This window comes from Cibotium barometz, chromosome 52 (genome assembly GCF_041138505.1).
Source record: "Cibotium barometz isolate CiBa-2024 chromosome 52, ASM4113850v1, whole genome shotgun sequence".
NCBI classification, from domain to species: Eukaryota; Viridiplantae; Streptophyta; class Polypodiopsida; order Cyatheales; family Cibotiaceae; genus Cibotium; species Cibotium barometz.
In genome coordinates this window covers 15,883,360-15,897,257 of record NC_141097.1, presented here as the reverse complement: position 1 = coordinate 15,897,257, position 13,898 = coordinate 15,883,360, and the positions used below count along the sequence as shown (strand labels likewise).

The 13,898-nt window shown below is 42.6% G+C and overlaps 1 protein-coding gene across 7 annotated transcripts in view; it reads right to left on the bottom strand.

The window, feature by feature from the left end:
- Positions 1–517: 517 nt before the first annotated feature.
- LOC147608860 (Serine/Threonine-kinase) overlaps positions 518–13,898 on the bottom strand; it is an 82,569-nt gene continuing 69,188 nt past the window's right edge. For all 7 annotated transcript variants that reach the window (XM_086788463.1, XM_086788470.1, XM_086788464.1 and 4 more), the window contains 4 exons: positions 2,279–2,401; positions 1,831–1,902; positions 872–949; positions 518–781 (listed from right to left, as the gene is read on the bottom strand). In XM_086788463.1, the coding sequence (XP_086644589.1) occupies positions 590–781; positions 872–949; positions 1,831–1,902; positions 2,279–2,401 (465 nt within the window). In that variant the 3' untranslated portion in view covers positions 518–589. The remainder of the gene's footprint in view (positions 782–871; positions 950–1,830; positions 1,903–2,278; positions 2,402–13,898) is intronic.

The following is a 13,898-nucleotide window of genomic DNA, read 5'->3' as shown; positions in this document are numbered from 1 at the left end:
TGGAGCTCAACAGAGGCCAGAGTCATGATGCTCTCACAATTCATAACTAGCACACCTCCATCCCACACCCAATCATTCTAAACACATCCACTCATTGTAGATGTATTGTTTCATCTGGTCGTACAGACACTAGGCTAGTTTGGACCTAGCGCACACACAGTAAACGACGACTCCGATGGCTGACCCTAACTTCATCCATGCATCATGAGGGGTCAGAAATTGTTGGTATGCCAGAACAATGAGTTGGATGACAGCATATGGTCTCTCTGTAGATGGTTGCCACTGTTTCAGTACCCTCAACAGCCGCATGCAATATTAAGTTTCCCCTCGATATGTGGAAAACGGCTGATGCCCAATAGAACAGTTGGACAGAAGCTCAAAAAATGCAATTCAAGTCTCTATTCAGAGGATGCAACTAATAATCAAGTGCAGTTCCAGAAAGAGAGATTGGGCTCACTAGTTCTCATGCCAAAAGGTTGATATTGTTAGAACACAATACTAATTTCACTAAATGAGGTGCAGACAGGTAAACTGTTTTATTAAAGAATGTGCCCTCATAAAGAAAGCAATAATGACATGTCACCAATTTTTAGTCTCTAGAGACGCGAACAAGTAATCCTGTAGCAGTATGTGATAGGCAAAGGTGCCCTGAACCCAGTAAATCCCGAATATGAAACCGCATGCCCAGCTGTGACATTCGCAACTTCTTCTTCTCCAAAGCAGAAAGTAGCATCTCTTTGTATCGGCGTCTATTCAAAAGTGATATTAGCTCTCTTCGTCCCTACACATCAGAGTGTAGGCATTTTCACTCTTGTCAATATCCACGCTAAAACCATTATGTTAAGAGATGGTGCAAGTCAAAGGAGCTTGCCTGTGACAGACATTTCAGTAAAAATCCTACATTTGGAATAGCGAACCAATATGACTTATCATCAGCCAGTTGCCGCACCTGCATTTGTAGCAAAAAAGAAAAAAAAAACGTGTGATTACATGTGTCATTTTCCACCTATACATGTAATGTGATGTTTTGCATTACTTTAAATGATATGCAATAACTAACCACACAAGAATGTGGGCAAGTGCTGCACTTCCTGTGAAAAAACTATAAAACCCAGGTTTGGGCCCTTCCATTCTGTGTCAATGTACCCTTCCATTCTGTGTCAATGTAATATGTCATTATGTCACCACCACTACCATACTTGGAAGGTCGATCACCATGGTCTTAAAACCTAGATTCTACACATTATCCTTGCTTTTTGTTTTTTCTTTTTCAACTGGCCTTAAGCCCAAGATCATCCCGTAGTTATCATTTTTCACCGCTTGCTTTTCTTTCTTATCCACCCGTCGGCGATGCCACCAAGGAAGCAACTTGCCAGGACCTCCTGGTCTTAGACAAGCACCTCTACCACTTGAGCTATCACCTCCTTGGGTACATTATCCTTTCTTAATCAAGCAGTACAAAACATTAAGAATGCAATCCAAGTGTATCCACACATGCTCCCATGGCTTGCCTTTGGAAGGGCTTACTCTCTCCGGCTGCTACTCAGGTAACTACTGTCATAAGAGTGTAAAATTGATCCCATGCCATCACTTCGCGCCTCACTATCGAGTCTGTTTCAAAGATCCTTACCCTTATAATTTTTTATGGAAATTTGACACAAAGAAGACATTGGAAAAAACATGTTTCGACTGTCATATGTTCCCTACAAGTTCCGTACTGTTTCATTCAGCATGAAATGCATTTCAATGCAGCTATGGATAATAAGAGTACACATGCACCCCTTGACAATTACGTGGTCTGGTGAAAAACAAGATGATGTGTTTGCTCACCAGAAAGCCTTCTTTTATGAGGAGCGAGATGTGGTTCTCTCGTACACGCCCAGCTTTGGAAAGAAGAGACTCCTGAGGCCCAAAAAAAAGCATATTAAGCGACTCTAAAGAAATTGCTTATAAAAGATACAGCAAAAAACTTTGGTTCCTCAAACATGAATTGCTAAAAACAACCTTAAGCCTTCATGCTAAAAATATACTTAGTGCACATGTGCGTGCATGTGCACACGCACACACGGAAAGTATTCAACGACCGATGATCTTCTCTCTCTCACATCATCTTGAAAGGTCAAAGATGTGCAAATAAAACCTAGAGTTCTGTTGATGAGCTACTTTGAGAGACAGTTTGCCATATCGAATGGGGAAATCTTTGTCTCAAATGCAAAGCTGATTTTTCTGCGTAAGTTTGTATACTATGATGTTTTTTTTCAATAAAATTCACACTTACAAGGTTAACTTGAGTAATACCAACATCGGCATGGATGGGCAAGACGTAATTCATAAACCAATCGAATACCACCACATCACTTTGAGCAAGTTTCCCTTCCAGATGTTTCTTGGCTGCCTTCACCTGCAGAGAAAATAAAGTGAAATACTTCAAACAATACATATCATTGAGTGATAATTAAAAAACTTGCAAATCAGCCTGCCACGACAGACAAAAACCAGAAAACCAAAATCAAGTAAAACCATGAGCCACGATGTCTTGCACCAAAGGCTATTGAGAAGATTTCTTTTGAGTGCTAAGCTCATATAGGGTACTTATGCATTGAATTCAACACTTTATTCACACATTAAAAGGCATCTAGGAATTCCTCCACAGCAAATATAGGTACAAGCATAGTTTTTAGGTACGATACCGTACGGGAAAATATGTATGATATATATAAAAAATCTTATCATACGATAAAATACGGTGTTTTAAAAAAATACGTATAGACTCCAATTTTGAGATACGGAGTATTTTAAAAAGGAGAGAAGCATCATAGTACAAACGAAGCTCAAACAGCCATAGACAAGCAAAAACAAGACCATTATCCCCCAAAAAAAAAGAGGATAAAAATCGATGAAAAAAATTCTGGAAAATCTGTACGAGTCCCTACGGTATCGTACGGTATTCCGTGCGGTATGGCATTGTACGCCGTATGGAAACAACTATGGACTGTACAACCATGGTCTTCACTTGCTCAATGTTGATGGCTGTAAAGGGAAATAGCAAGTCCCCCCCCCCCCCCGGGATCGAAACAAAAAGGATGTGTTTCTAGTGTTAAAGTCCTCTTAACATTTCTAACTAGATGTGTTTCTAAAATGCTAAAAAAAGAATTCATGCAATTTAAAGATTGACAATTATCATGGTTTTTTTCTCTTCGCCCCTTTGGACACAACTTTTCCCCCCTTTTTTGCCAGTTTTGTCACACTTGTGCTCACAACCTTCTTCTCTTCTATTTTAGCCCCTTTGTAGCTTCTTTCTCAATGTTTCTTCTTGCTTTTGTTCCTCTTTCTCCTCCTCCACCATCTTCTCTTCCTCTTCTTCACTTCTCTTTTGAAAAAGCTTTTTCTCCGCTGATATAAAATCCTTTTATTGGTCGAAAAAAGAAACATCAAGATATCATGCAAACAAGAAGAGAAAGGGGGAGGGGGGGGGTGCACAGTTGCCAGGCATTTCTTAAACAAGAGGTATGAAACGAGTTTCATACATTTCATACGAGTTTCCAAAAATGTAAGAAACGGGTTTCGTTCGGACTGAAAAATGTAAGAAACGGACGGGTTTCGTTCGGACTGAAAAATAACTGTGGAAATTTGTATATATACAAAATATGACTCATAAATGATACATAGCAAACACAGATTGATCATGATTCATCATTGTATACAAAAGCATCAATGAACATTCAACAGACAACAATGATTATAACAGAAGCATAGACGAATAATGACTCAAACGACATTACATATGAATCATGTAAATGAAATCCCTGCACTCTGGAGTCATCAATGATAAACCATGTCACATGATTCATGAAGAGTCATCCTAAAGCCAGAGTCCTGATTCCTACAACAAAAGACTCGAGAGTAAAGACTCATCATCATCCTGACCCTCAGCTAGATCCATATCCTCATCTACACGCTCAATATCATCAACCTCATCCTCATTGCTAGTGCCACTCCCAGTAGACTTCTGAAATGCATCCTCATCATGTAGACGTGCGTGCGAAGTACTGGCACTAGCTAAAGCTCCTGCCTAAGATCGCGTGCCGCGAGATGGAGCAATGATTTCCTCGTAGAGTATGGTGTATATATCCCTCTCCTCCTGTGGAATATCCGGTATCTCCTTGCACTTTGTGATGTCTATCTTGTTTGGGTTGACTTGGTGGGGCTCTATGGGGTAGTCTTTTTGCTCAAACAATCGTAGATTGCAATGGAAAAGGACTAACCTCTCCAACTCTGTTGTGGACAGTCTGTTTCTCTTCTTGGTATGGAGTAAGGCCCATGTACTCCAGTTTCTCATAGCGAAGCTCCTTGGTGCGCAATGTCTTATAGTTCAGACCCTCCCACTCACACCCAATGCGAGAGATGGCAAGCACAGCTGCCTTTCATCGAGCAGTCCGAGTGATATGAAAAGATAATGCACATTGCACAAACAACTTTGTGGCCTCCCTAGTTGCCTCCTTCATAGCTGCCTTTTGCATGGATGCTCTCATATCTCCTCACTTGAATAGAGGAAGAGCACTTCTCTTAGCTGTTGGCGTGGACCTTGGGCTTGCAGCTTGCGACACCTGCGTGCTCTCAGCGTCATCATCCACATCGATCACTGGCCTCTGAGATGCTAGAATAGCTGCGAGAGATGTCTAAGGCTGATCCCATGCACGCACTCTATCAATAGAAATGCCCAACATTTCAGCTTTCCAGGCCTTGAGGCTGTCATAAACATTCTTCGGCACTTATGTACAAGGGCCAATGCCAAATCCCTTTGTTCGGGAAAATTGAGCCTTCAATTTATGAGCAACTCCACTGTGCTTCTCGGAACAAAACTTGCACGTCCATTTCATTGTACCACTCCCACCATATCTTGCATTCACAGCATCGAAGGTCACGTCGTCCCACAGAGGAGAGCTCTACCTTGGCATGATGAGACTCGAGAGATGGAATAGGTTGCAGGCAAGAACAAGAAGAGAGTGGATGAAGGCCCAAGGGTCACCTTTGCTTGGTCCCAGGAGTGCAAAGTGAAGTCAACGTTCTCACGAGTCAAGGCGGCTACTCAGCACAGCTGTACTTTCAGAATCACCTCTAAAAACAAGGCAGCCCGTACTCTACTTTTGATGTTTTTAGGGTTTAAAAAAGATCCGTTTGGGCATCTCCAGAATTCATGTGTGTGGATGGGCTTTGGATGCCCAAAAGATCAAGAATGTACAAGCTTTGGGAATCGGGGATTATCTATTAGGATTAGGGTTCCACATAGACAGAAGCTCACAGAGAATCAACAGCAACAAGCACACATGAGATGGTGATTGATGCTCACACAAAATGGATTGCTTAGAATTGTGTGGAGCTAGGGAGTTGACTCCATAATATCAAAATACAATAATAAATGATAGTGTCCTTTCACACCAGATATCCAAGGGGAAAAACCCAAAGGTAGAAAGCCCTTGGTTAGCCCATGTTCACATGTGGCACTACTCATAGCATATATGACAATAAATCCCCCCTTTAGTGGCAATGTGAACCTGTACAAGGTCGGCAACAGATCACTCTCTGTAGGAGAGTAAGCCTAAAGCTTTGCAGAAAGCTTCAAACTTCTCTCAAGGTAACGCCTTTGTGAATAGATCTGCAACATTGTCCTGTGTAGAGCAATAAGATAATGAGATCTTCCCTGCATGAATCCTCTCCCTGACATAATGATAATGAATCTCTATGTGCTTAGTACGTGCATGAAACACTGGGTTTCGTGCCACCGCTATAGCACTATGATTGTCAGTGAGAACGGTGGTGGGTGTCTGGTAACACTCACGAAGATCAATCATCAATCTCCTCCACCATACACAATCTATTGTGGCTGTAAAGGCTTCCCTGTACTCAGCCTCACAAGTAGATGTGGCAATAGTGGACTGCTTTTTGCTCAACCATGATATGCATGAATGCCTCAAAAAGAAACAATTCCCACTGGTGGATTGATGTGTATCATAGTCACCAACCCAATTGGAATCACTGTAAGTATGTAGCTGCAAGCTACCCCCCCCCTCCCGGCAGGATATACCAATGCAAGATCCAGGGAGCCTTGAAGATAGCGGAAGATCCGCTTCACTGCTTGCCAATGCTTTGTACCTGCGCTGTGCATAAATTTGCTACACTGGGAAACCCCAAACTGAATATCCGGACGTGTGTTGCATAAGTATATGAGGCAGCCCACTGCTTGGCTGTAAACACTCATGTCAAAAGACCCTCCAACATCATACATGCTCAATTTCAGCCCTGGCTCCATTGGAGTAGAGATGGACTTACAATCTTGAAACCCAAATTTCTGCAACAGCTTTTGAATGTACTTTGATTGGTGTACATAAATCCCAACATCTGTCGGCACAAATTGTATGCCCAAATAATAATGCATCAATCCCAAATCTGTCATCTCAAATGACATTTGCAATTCAGCTTTGAATGCTAAAATTTTCTCCATATCATTCCCAGTTAGCAACATGTCATCCACATAAAGAATAAGCATAATCAAAGTGCCATGATCCTCTTTCACATAGCGGGTGCTCTCTGTTGGGCTATTGCGAAATCCTTGTGTGGTCAAATAAGTATGTATCTTCTCATACAAAGGTCGGGGAGCTTATTTGAGACCATAAAGTGCTTTTTGAAGCTTGCATACTTTGTGTTCATGACCATGCATTACAAAACCAATGGGCTAATTCACATAAACTTCTTCCTGCAAATCCCAATTGAGAAAAGCTGATTTTATGTCCAACTCATACAGTTTCCATCCATGATGGGCAGTCAATGCAACAATACATCTAACTGTGGCCATACGAGAAGTAGGTGCGAAAGTCTCATCATAATCAATGCCCTTTTTCTAGGCATATTGTCACCAGCCTGGACATTTCCCAGTATGAAAGGGGTCTGGTGGACTCCAAGATGTCTAAATATTTGGAAAGTACAAGCTTTGGGAATGGGGGATTATCCTAGAATACAAGGGACCACACTCCTAAAATTTAGGAGAGTTGCTATTTTTGGCCTGACTCCGATGGAAATTCTGTTCGCGTCATTACATCTGGAATTGAGCAAATACCAAGAGTTGGCAAAGTGCCTATGACAGAATGTCTACTAGTTGGGATATTTTTAGAGCTAAAGATTATGGGAGAACCCATCTCTTAGATTGGGACATGTGGCAAGAAAGTGGATCAAAGTGAGACAAGTGGCCTCACACTTGTCAAAAAGTGGATCAAAGTGAGACAAGTCACGCCAGCTATTGTGTGGCTCTCCACTTGTCATTGTAGCCTTCTCTTGCCATTTTAGCTCATGGGAGGCCCAAATCTATAAATTGGAGCCCTCTCTCTTCATTAATAGAGACTCTCTTGCTGCACACTAGCCTCTACCACTGTTACAGGCTACCCTAATGATGGCTACTCTCTTTCTCTCTCTTGAAGGCTGCCCAGAAGAATACCGGCTGTTGGGGACTGTTTTGGAGGCTTCCATTGCAAAGAAATACTGAAGGCAAGGGTCTTAATCATTTATTATGATTTCTAGCCATTGTACTTGTTGTACCAGTCTTTGTACATGTTGTACCAACATTTGTACTTGCTGTACTTGGTACCAACCACTGTACCTGGTGTACCAACCACTGTACCTGCTCTACCGGCTGAATGGAGAGTTGTACTTGCTGTACCAGCTCTATTGCATGCTTGTACATGATATTATTCTCCTTGGGTAATAAAATACTCCGGGGGGGGGGGGGGGGGGTCGGCCCATTCCGGCCTCTATGCGGTGTCACACATGCAAGCTCCATTTTCAGCATTTATGGATGTTTTGTCCAGCTTTATGTTTTATGCAAAGTGATGATGGATATGTGTTAAGGTTGTGGCCATGTTTAAATGTTTTAATATGCATTGATGGTATCAACAAGTGTGTCAAAGGCCCTAGTCCCCCGGGCACCCGCCGCCAGTTACACATATCCTTTGGCCACTAGCTTGGCCTTGTACCTGTCAATGGTACCATCAAACTTTCTTTTCAACTTGTATACCCACTTTGTGCCAATGGGCTTCTTGCCAACAGGTAAGTCTACCAAATCCCATTGTTGTTTTTATGGATAGAATCCACCTCATTTTGCATGGCTTTTACCCAATGCTCATCCTCATGAGCCTCTTCAAATGAATCTCGCTCATCTGCATCACAAAGTGTACTCATGCAAGCAACATCTACATGTTCTCTTGCATTACATGAACCAGCCCGTGTCCTGCTACCAAGTGGTGCTGAAAGTTTGCTCTCTTGTAAAGTAAGGAGCAGCCAACAAGGCACAACTCTAGCCTCTTCCGTTGTTGTCCGCTCTTGCTTCACTGCTTGCTCTACATTTTGAGGTGTGATGAGCTCATTCGTGGGCTGATTTTGAGCACCCGCTGTCCATTAGGCAAAGTTGATGGCTGATCTGTTGTGCCATCAATTCCCAATGGGAGAAGTCCTTCAAACATGTTAAGTGGGCCTAAAGGTGGCTGTCCAAAAAATTCAGCCAATGGCTGGTCTGAATTTTCAGCAAACACATCATCTTTGCTGTCCAAAATCCTATGTGGAAGGATTAAAGAGACGGTAGCCTTTACTGCCACTGTTGTAACCCACAAATATGCACTTAGCTGCTTTGTCATCAAGCTTATCTCGCAATTGCTGAGATACATTTGTATAAGCTATATATCCAAAAACTCTAAATTGTTCAACTTTAGGTTTCCTTTCATGCCAGGCCTCATATGGCGTTATGGTTTTCAATGCTTTGGTAGGGCATTTATTCAACACATGTGTAGCACACATTATTGCCTCCATCCAGAATTTGTGAGGCAAGCCTTTGCCTTTAACCATGCATCTAGCCATTTCCATCAAAGACATGTTCTTTCTCTCAACAACACCATTTTGCTGAGGAGAATATGGCATCGTGCATTGATGCTTTATGCCTTTTTCTTCCATAAAAGATTTGAAAGGAATGGGCATGTATTCCCCCCCTCGATCTATACAGAGGGTCTGCACTTTGCAACCTGTTTAATTTTCAGCTTGTGCCACAAAATGCTGAAAACATGCAAATACATCTGATTTTGCTTTCAAGGGATACACCCAAGTAAATCTGTAGTCGTCATCGATAAAGGTTACAAAGTATAGATGCTTTCCAATAGATGGTGTCCGCATAGGACCACACACATCACCATGCACAAGCTGTAATTTCGAGACAGCCCTTGTTGATCCATCTTTTGGGAATGCATTTCTGTGCATCTTGCCCAATATGCACCCTTCACATACATGTTTTGGTAGCAGTTCTACATGAGGCATGTCTTGTACCACTTTATGCCTTCGCAATAGCATCAAATTGCCATAATTTACATGCCCAAACCTAGCATGCCACAATTCTACCTCTTGCATGGCAGATGTAAGAGTGGTAACCAATGCTCTTTCCTGTCAAACCTATCAAGCTGATATAGCCCATGGTACAATGTGCCGGAAGTGACCAATGCATAGCCACCTTCACGGTCTTTCCCTGTGCATCAGTCGTCCTCAAAGTTCACTACATATCCTCTTTTATCAAAAGAGGAGACGCGGACAGCAAGTTCTTCTTAATCCCTGGCACATACAATACATTTGGAAGACATAAGTCTGCACCATATGCTGTTGTGAGGATCACCTCACCAACACCCTGAACTAGATAAGAAGAATTGTTTGTACATGTTACCCGTTTGCCTTCAGGGACAGCCATAAGCTTCTTAAACAAATTCCTGTGTGAGGTAATGTGTTTAGAAGCACCACTGTCAAAGTACCATCTGTCGTGTCTTTCATTGACACTACGAGACATATGCTCTGATGATGCATCATAACTGCAAGTAAGAAAAGTCCACTCATCCTGCACAAAGATTTACTGATGCATCATCTTTCGTTTTTGTAGGTGATAAAGAAGAATCTACAGCCATGCCGCTCTCCTTTTTCTTAGCCTTTTTCTGCACTCATTCAAATAGTGACCTGGCTTTTTGCAGTAGTGACATTTTTCCTTTTTCTTGGGCTTGCCTGCATCACTTTTAGCCTTTTGTGAAGGCTATCCCGAATCAACCTATGGCTAAAAATTGTTTTGGCATTTCCCTTGCCCTTGTCTTGGGCAACAAAAGCCCCATCACTGCCACGCGTGACGAAAGATTTATTCTTCCGATTCTGCTCCTCCTGTAGTAACAAGCCAACCAACTCTTCAAACAAGATTGGTTCTCGGTTTCCCCGCCCCGCATAGATAGAGTGAGCGATATGTGGAAGTTCAAGTAAGTTTTTGGCAGAGATGATAGTCCTGGAAACCAGCTTCTTTTCACAAATGACCTCATCAATATTGAGTAACTACTCCTGAAGATCATGAATCTTCGTAAGATGATCAGCCATACTATCACCATCATTCATGTCCAAGTTCTCAAGTTCTTTCTTGAGATATGCAACCTTGGCCTCATTCTTTGCTTGATACATGGTTTCAAGTAAATCCCAAGCTCGCCGTGAGGTCCTGCAAACCCGAATATGCGGTATGATTGATCACTTTACTGACAAAGCAATCAAAGCCATCGCTTGGGCATCGCGAGTATCCCATCTCTTCTGCTCCTGTGAGGGAGGAGTAGGTACTACAGCTTGTTGCGCACCACAGCCAGGTGTGTTAGGTGCTATGTCAACAAGGCGTACATCTTCACCTGACACATAACCCCATAATCCTTTGGCCACAAGAAGGTTTCAGACCATGAAACTTTGGAGGGAGTAATTACTACCATCCAATTTCTCCTCTTGGAACAAAACCCCAAATATATCGGTCGTATTCCCAGCCATTTGCTGAAATCTCTTTACCAAGAGATATGCAAACATGTGCAACCAAATATGCTGTAAAAAGCACCTCCAAGCAAACTCCCAACGCACCAGAGTGCAATGCCAAGCAACCACAAGGTTCTGTGCAAATGTTTTGCTCCAAATACAAGGTTGCAGATAATTGCAATGCTGAAAAGCCTCAAATATCTGAGCACCAATGGACTGTTTTATGTGTCAATTGCACATAACTCACAAAAGCACCAAAAATCTGTGTTGGAACTCTTCTTCACTTTCATAGATCCGATCTCCATTGCCGCGTTGACCAAATCCTCATTGTCATACATGCCCTCATAAAAAGAATCATGACTACGATGAATATCGTAGTCATAGGCATCACGACGGTCATCATAGATGTTTACTTTTGCTTGCAGCCAAACAGATTTTGCACAGGAAATTGTCACACAAGAACTGTCATTTTAGATGAATCCTACTCTTGTCAGACCAAGAAAATCCTCACACACACAGAACTTCAGTTTCAAAACACACACATTCCTCTCAGATCACTACTACATTGTATCTACACTCAAGACACTGAATATGCAAAGTATAGGAAACAGGAATAAGACAGATAGACTGACAAACTGCATCTTGCATTCAGAAATCCGCCATAGCTACACAGAAACTCCGCCTAGTATCAAGAACGTCCATAACTGAAAAGCCTTCTCCCTTTTCAAGAGCCAAACGACTTTTTAACTTCTAAGATATGAAAAGTCCCCAAAATAGACTAAGGATTCATACATATGATAAAAGTAATTCCTCCTAAGGTCTAGCCTAAACAATAGACATGATAATCATAGTAGGCATATGCATTGCCACCAGAATTCACACGATCCCAATATCCTTGAGAATCATAAGCATACACTTCCTCTTCCACATCACCCCCTATGTATGTGGGATCTTCAAAGCTATGACTCTCCTCATTGAAGGTATAATCTTCAATGTAACCTTCTTCTTCATAGATGTGAATGCCTTTGTTGGTGTCCATGCTATAGCCATTGTCGGTGTGTCGGTACTATAGCCATCTTCCTCTCCGTAATCACTAGCAACCTCACTATCATAAGCATCCATGGCTTCCCAAGTATTACCCTGGTTTTTTGGTTGGATGGGTTCTCAAACTCCAATTCTCTGTGTCATGTAACTGCAATTGTGCAATTAAGCACTAATATCTGAAAAATCCCCAAATTTTCAAAAAAAGCCCTGCACCAAAATGTTGCCCTGCACTGACTGCACCTAATTTTTGCAATGAAGCAAGTACTTCACAAAACCCCCAAATTCTGCATAACCTGAGCTTTCAAATTTTGGAACCAAACACAGTGCACTGGTAATACCCAAAGCAATAGAACCTGAAATACCTTGCCTCCTCGAGCAGTGATGATGGAGGGCTACAGACAGGCAAGTGCAAAGGCAAAGGCGGGCTGCAGGTACGGCGATAGCGGGCAGCTCTACAGCTGCTGCGAGCTGCAGAGTCATTTGACGACGCGAGCTATAGAGAACTTGGCAACGCAGGCAAGGCCGCAGACGGCGACAAGCCGACTACAAGCTAGATGGCAGGCAGGCAACGGCCGGCGGTCGAAACCAACGACAGCAACTACCGGACGGAAGGAGCCCAATTTTTCACAATTTCGTCAGTTGCCAAATCAACCACAGGTATGGCGGAGCATGACCCAGGGAGCGGCACCTGCTGAGATAAGAGCACCGCCACTCGACTGGGCGGTGGTGGCTCACTCGGCACTAGCGCCGCCCAATCTAGAGGCGAAAACGGACGGAGTAACGCTGAGGTGGGTGGTGGACTAAGGTGCCGGACGGAAGGTGGAAGGAATGGCGAGCGACGAAACAGCAGTGGGACGGATGCACAATCGGTGACGGAACAGCAACCGGACAGACGCCCAGTTGGCGACGAAACTCCAGGCGTGTGTGACGGGGAGAGCTAGCTTTGATACCACTATTAGGGTTAGGGTTCCACACAGACACAAACTCACAGAGAATCAAGAGCAGCAACCACACATGAGATGGTGATTAATGCTCACACAAAATGGATTGATTAGAATTGTGTGGAGCTAGGGAGTTGACTCTATAATATCAAAATACAATAATAAATGATAGTGTCCTTTCACACCAAATATCCAAGGGGAAAAACCCTAAGGGAGAAAAGTGTGCTTGGTTAGCCCATGTTTACATGTGACACTACTCATAGCATGTATACCAATATTATCCAGTATAGAGGACCAAGTGTTCGTAGCATGGTCCAGGCACTAGAGATTGTTTCTTGAACACAGAAATAGGCTTCGGAGCTCAAATGTCAAGTGAAAAATATGTATGGTGAACTTTGGAACATTTAGGAGAGATCGAGCAATGAAACAAGTTTCTACATGGTGCTTACATGTATTTCTCATGTGGTGGAACACAAAGAGATCATCTGCTAAATTTTAGGGAAAGTTGCTATTTTTTGTAATCTCCGATGGAATTTCCGTTCGCGTAATTACCTCCGGAATTTGACAGAGATCGAGTATTGCCAAAGCGCCATTGTGAAATTAGCTATCATCTGGGAGATTTTTAGAGCTGAAGATTGTGGAATTTTTGGCCTTTGGATTTGGGAGACGTGGCAGATAAGAGGATAAAAGTAAGACAAGTGTACTCACACTTGTCAATTTAGCTCTACACATGGGTAGCATTTTCTTGCTTATTTGAATACGAGAGAGTTATCTCTTGGGCGAGTTTGAGCTTCAATCAAGTTTTTGGAGGCTGAAAACTCTCATTTCTCTTATATCTAAGCCCACCATAGCCATATCCAACTTGGGGAAGATGATTTTCACTACTCTCCACCACCTTGCACAACCTAGATGGCTGAATTGCAGCAAAACAATCCTAAAGCTTACTGAAATTTCTGGTTTAATGCGATATACAGGCTATTTTTCAGGAGGCAACATATAGGCTGTTATACTGGTTTATGCCCTCACGGATGAGCCACATGGGCTGGTTTACAGGTTTTGGCACTCATG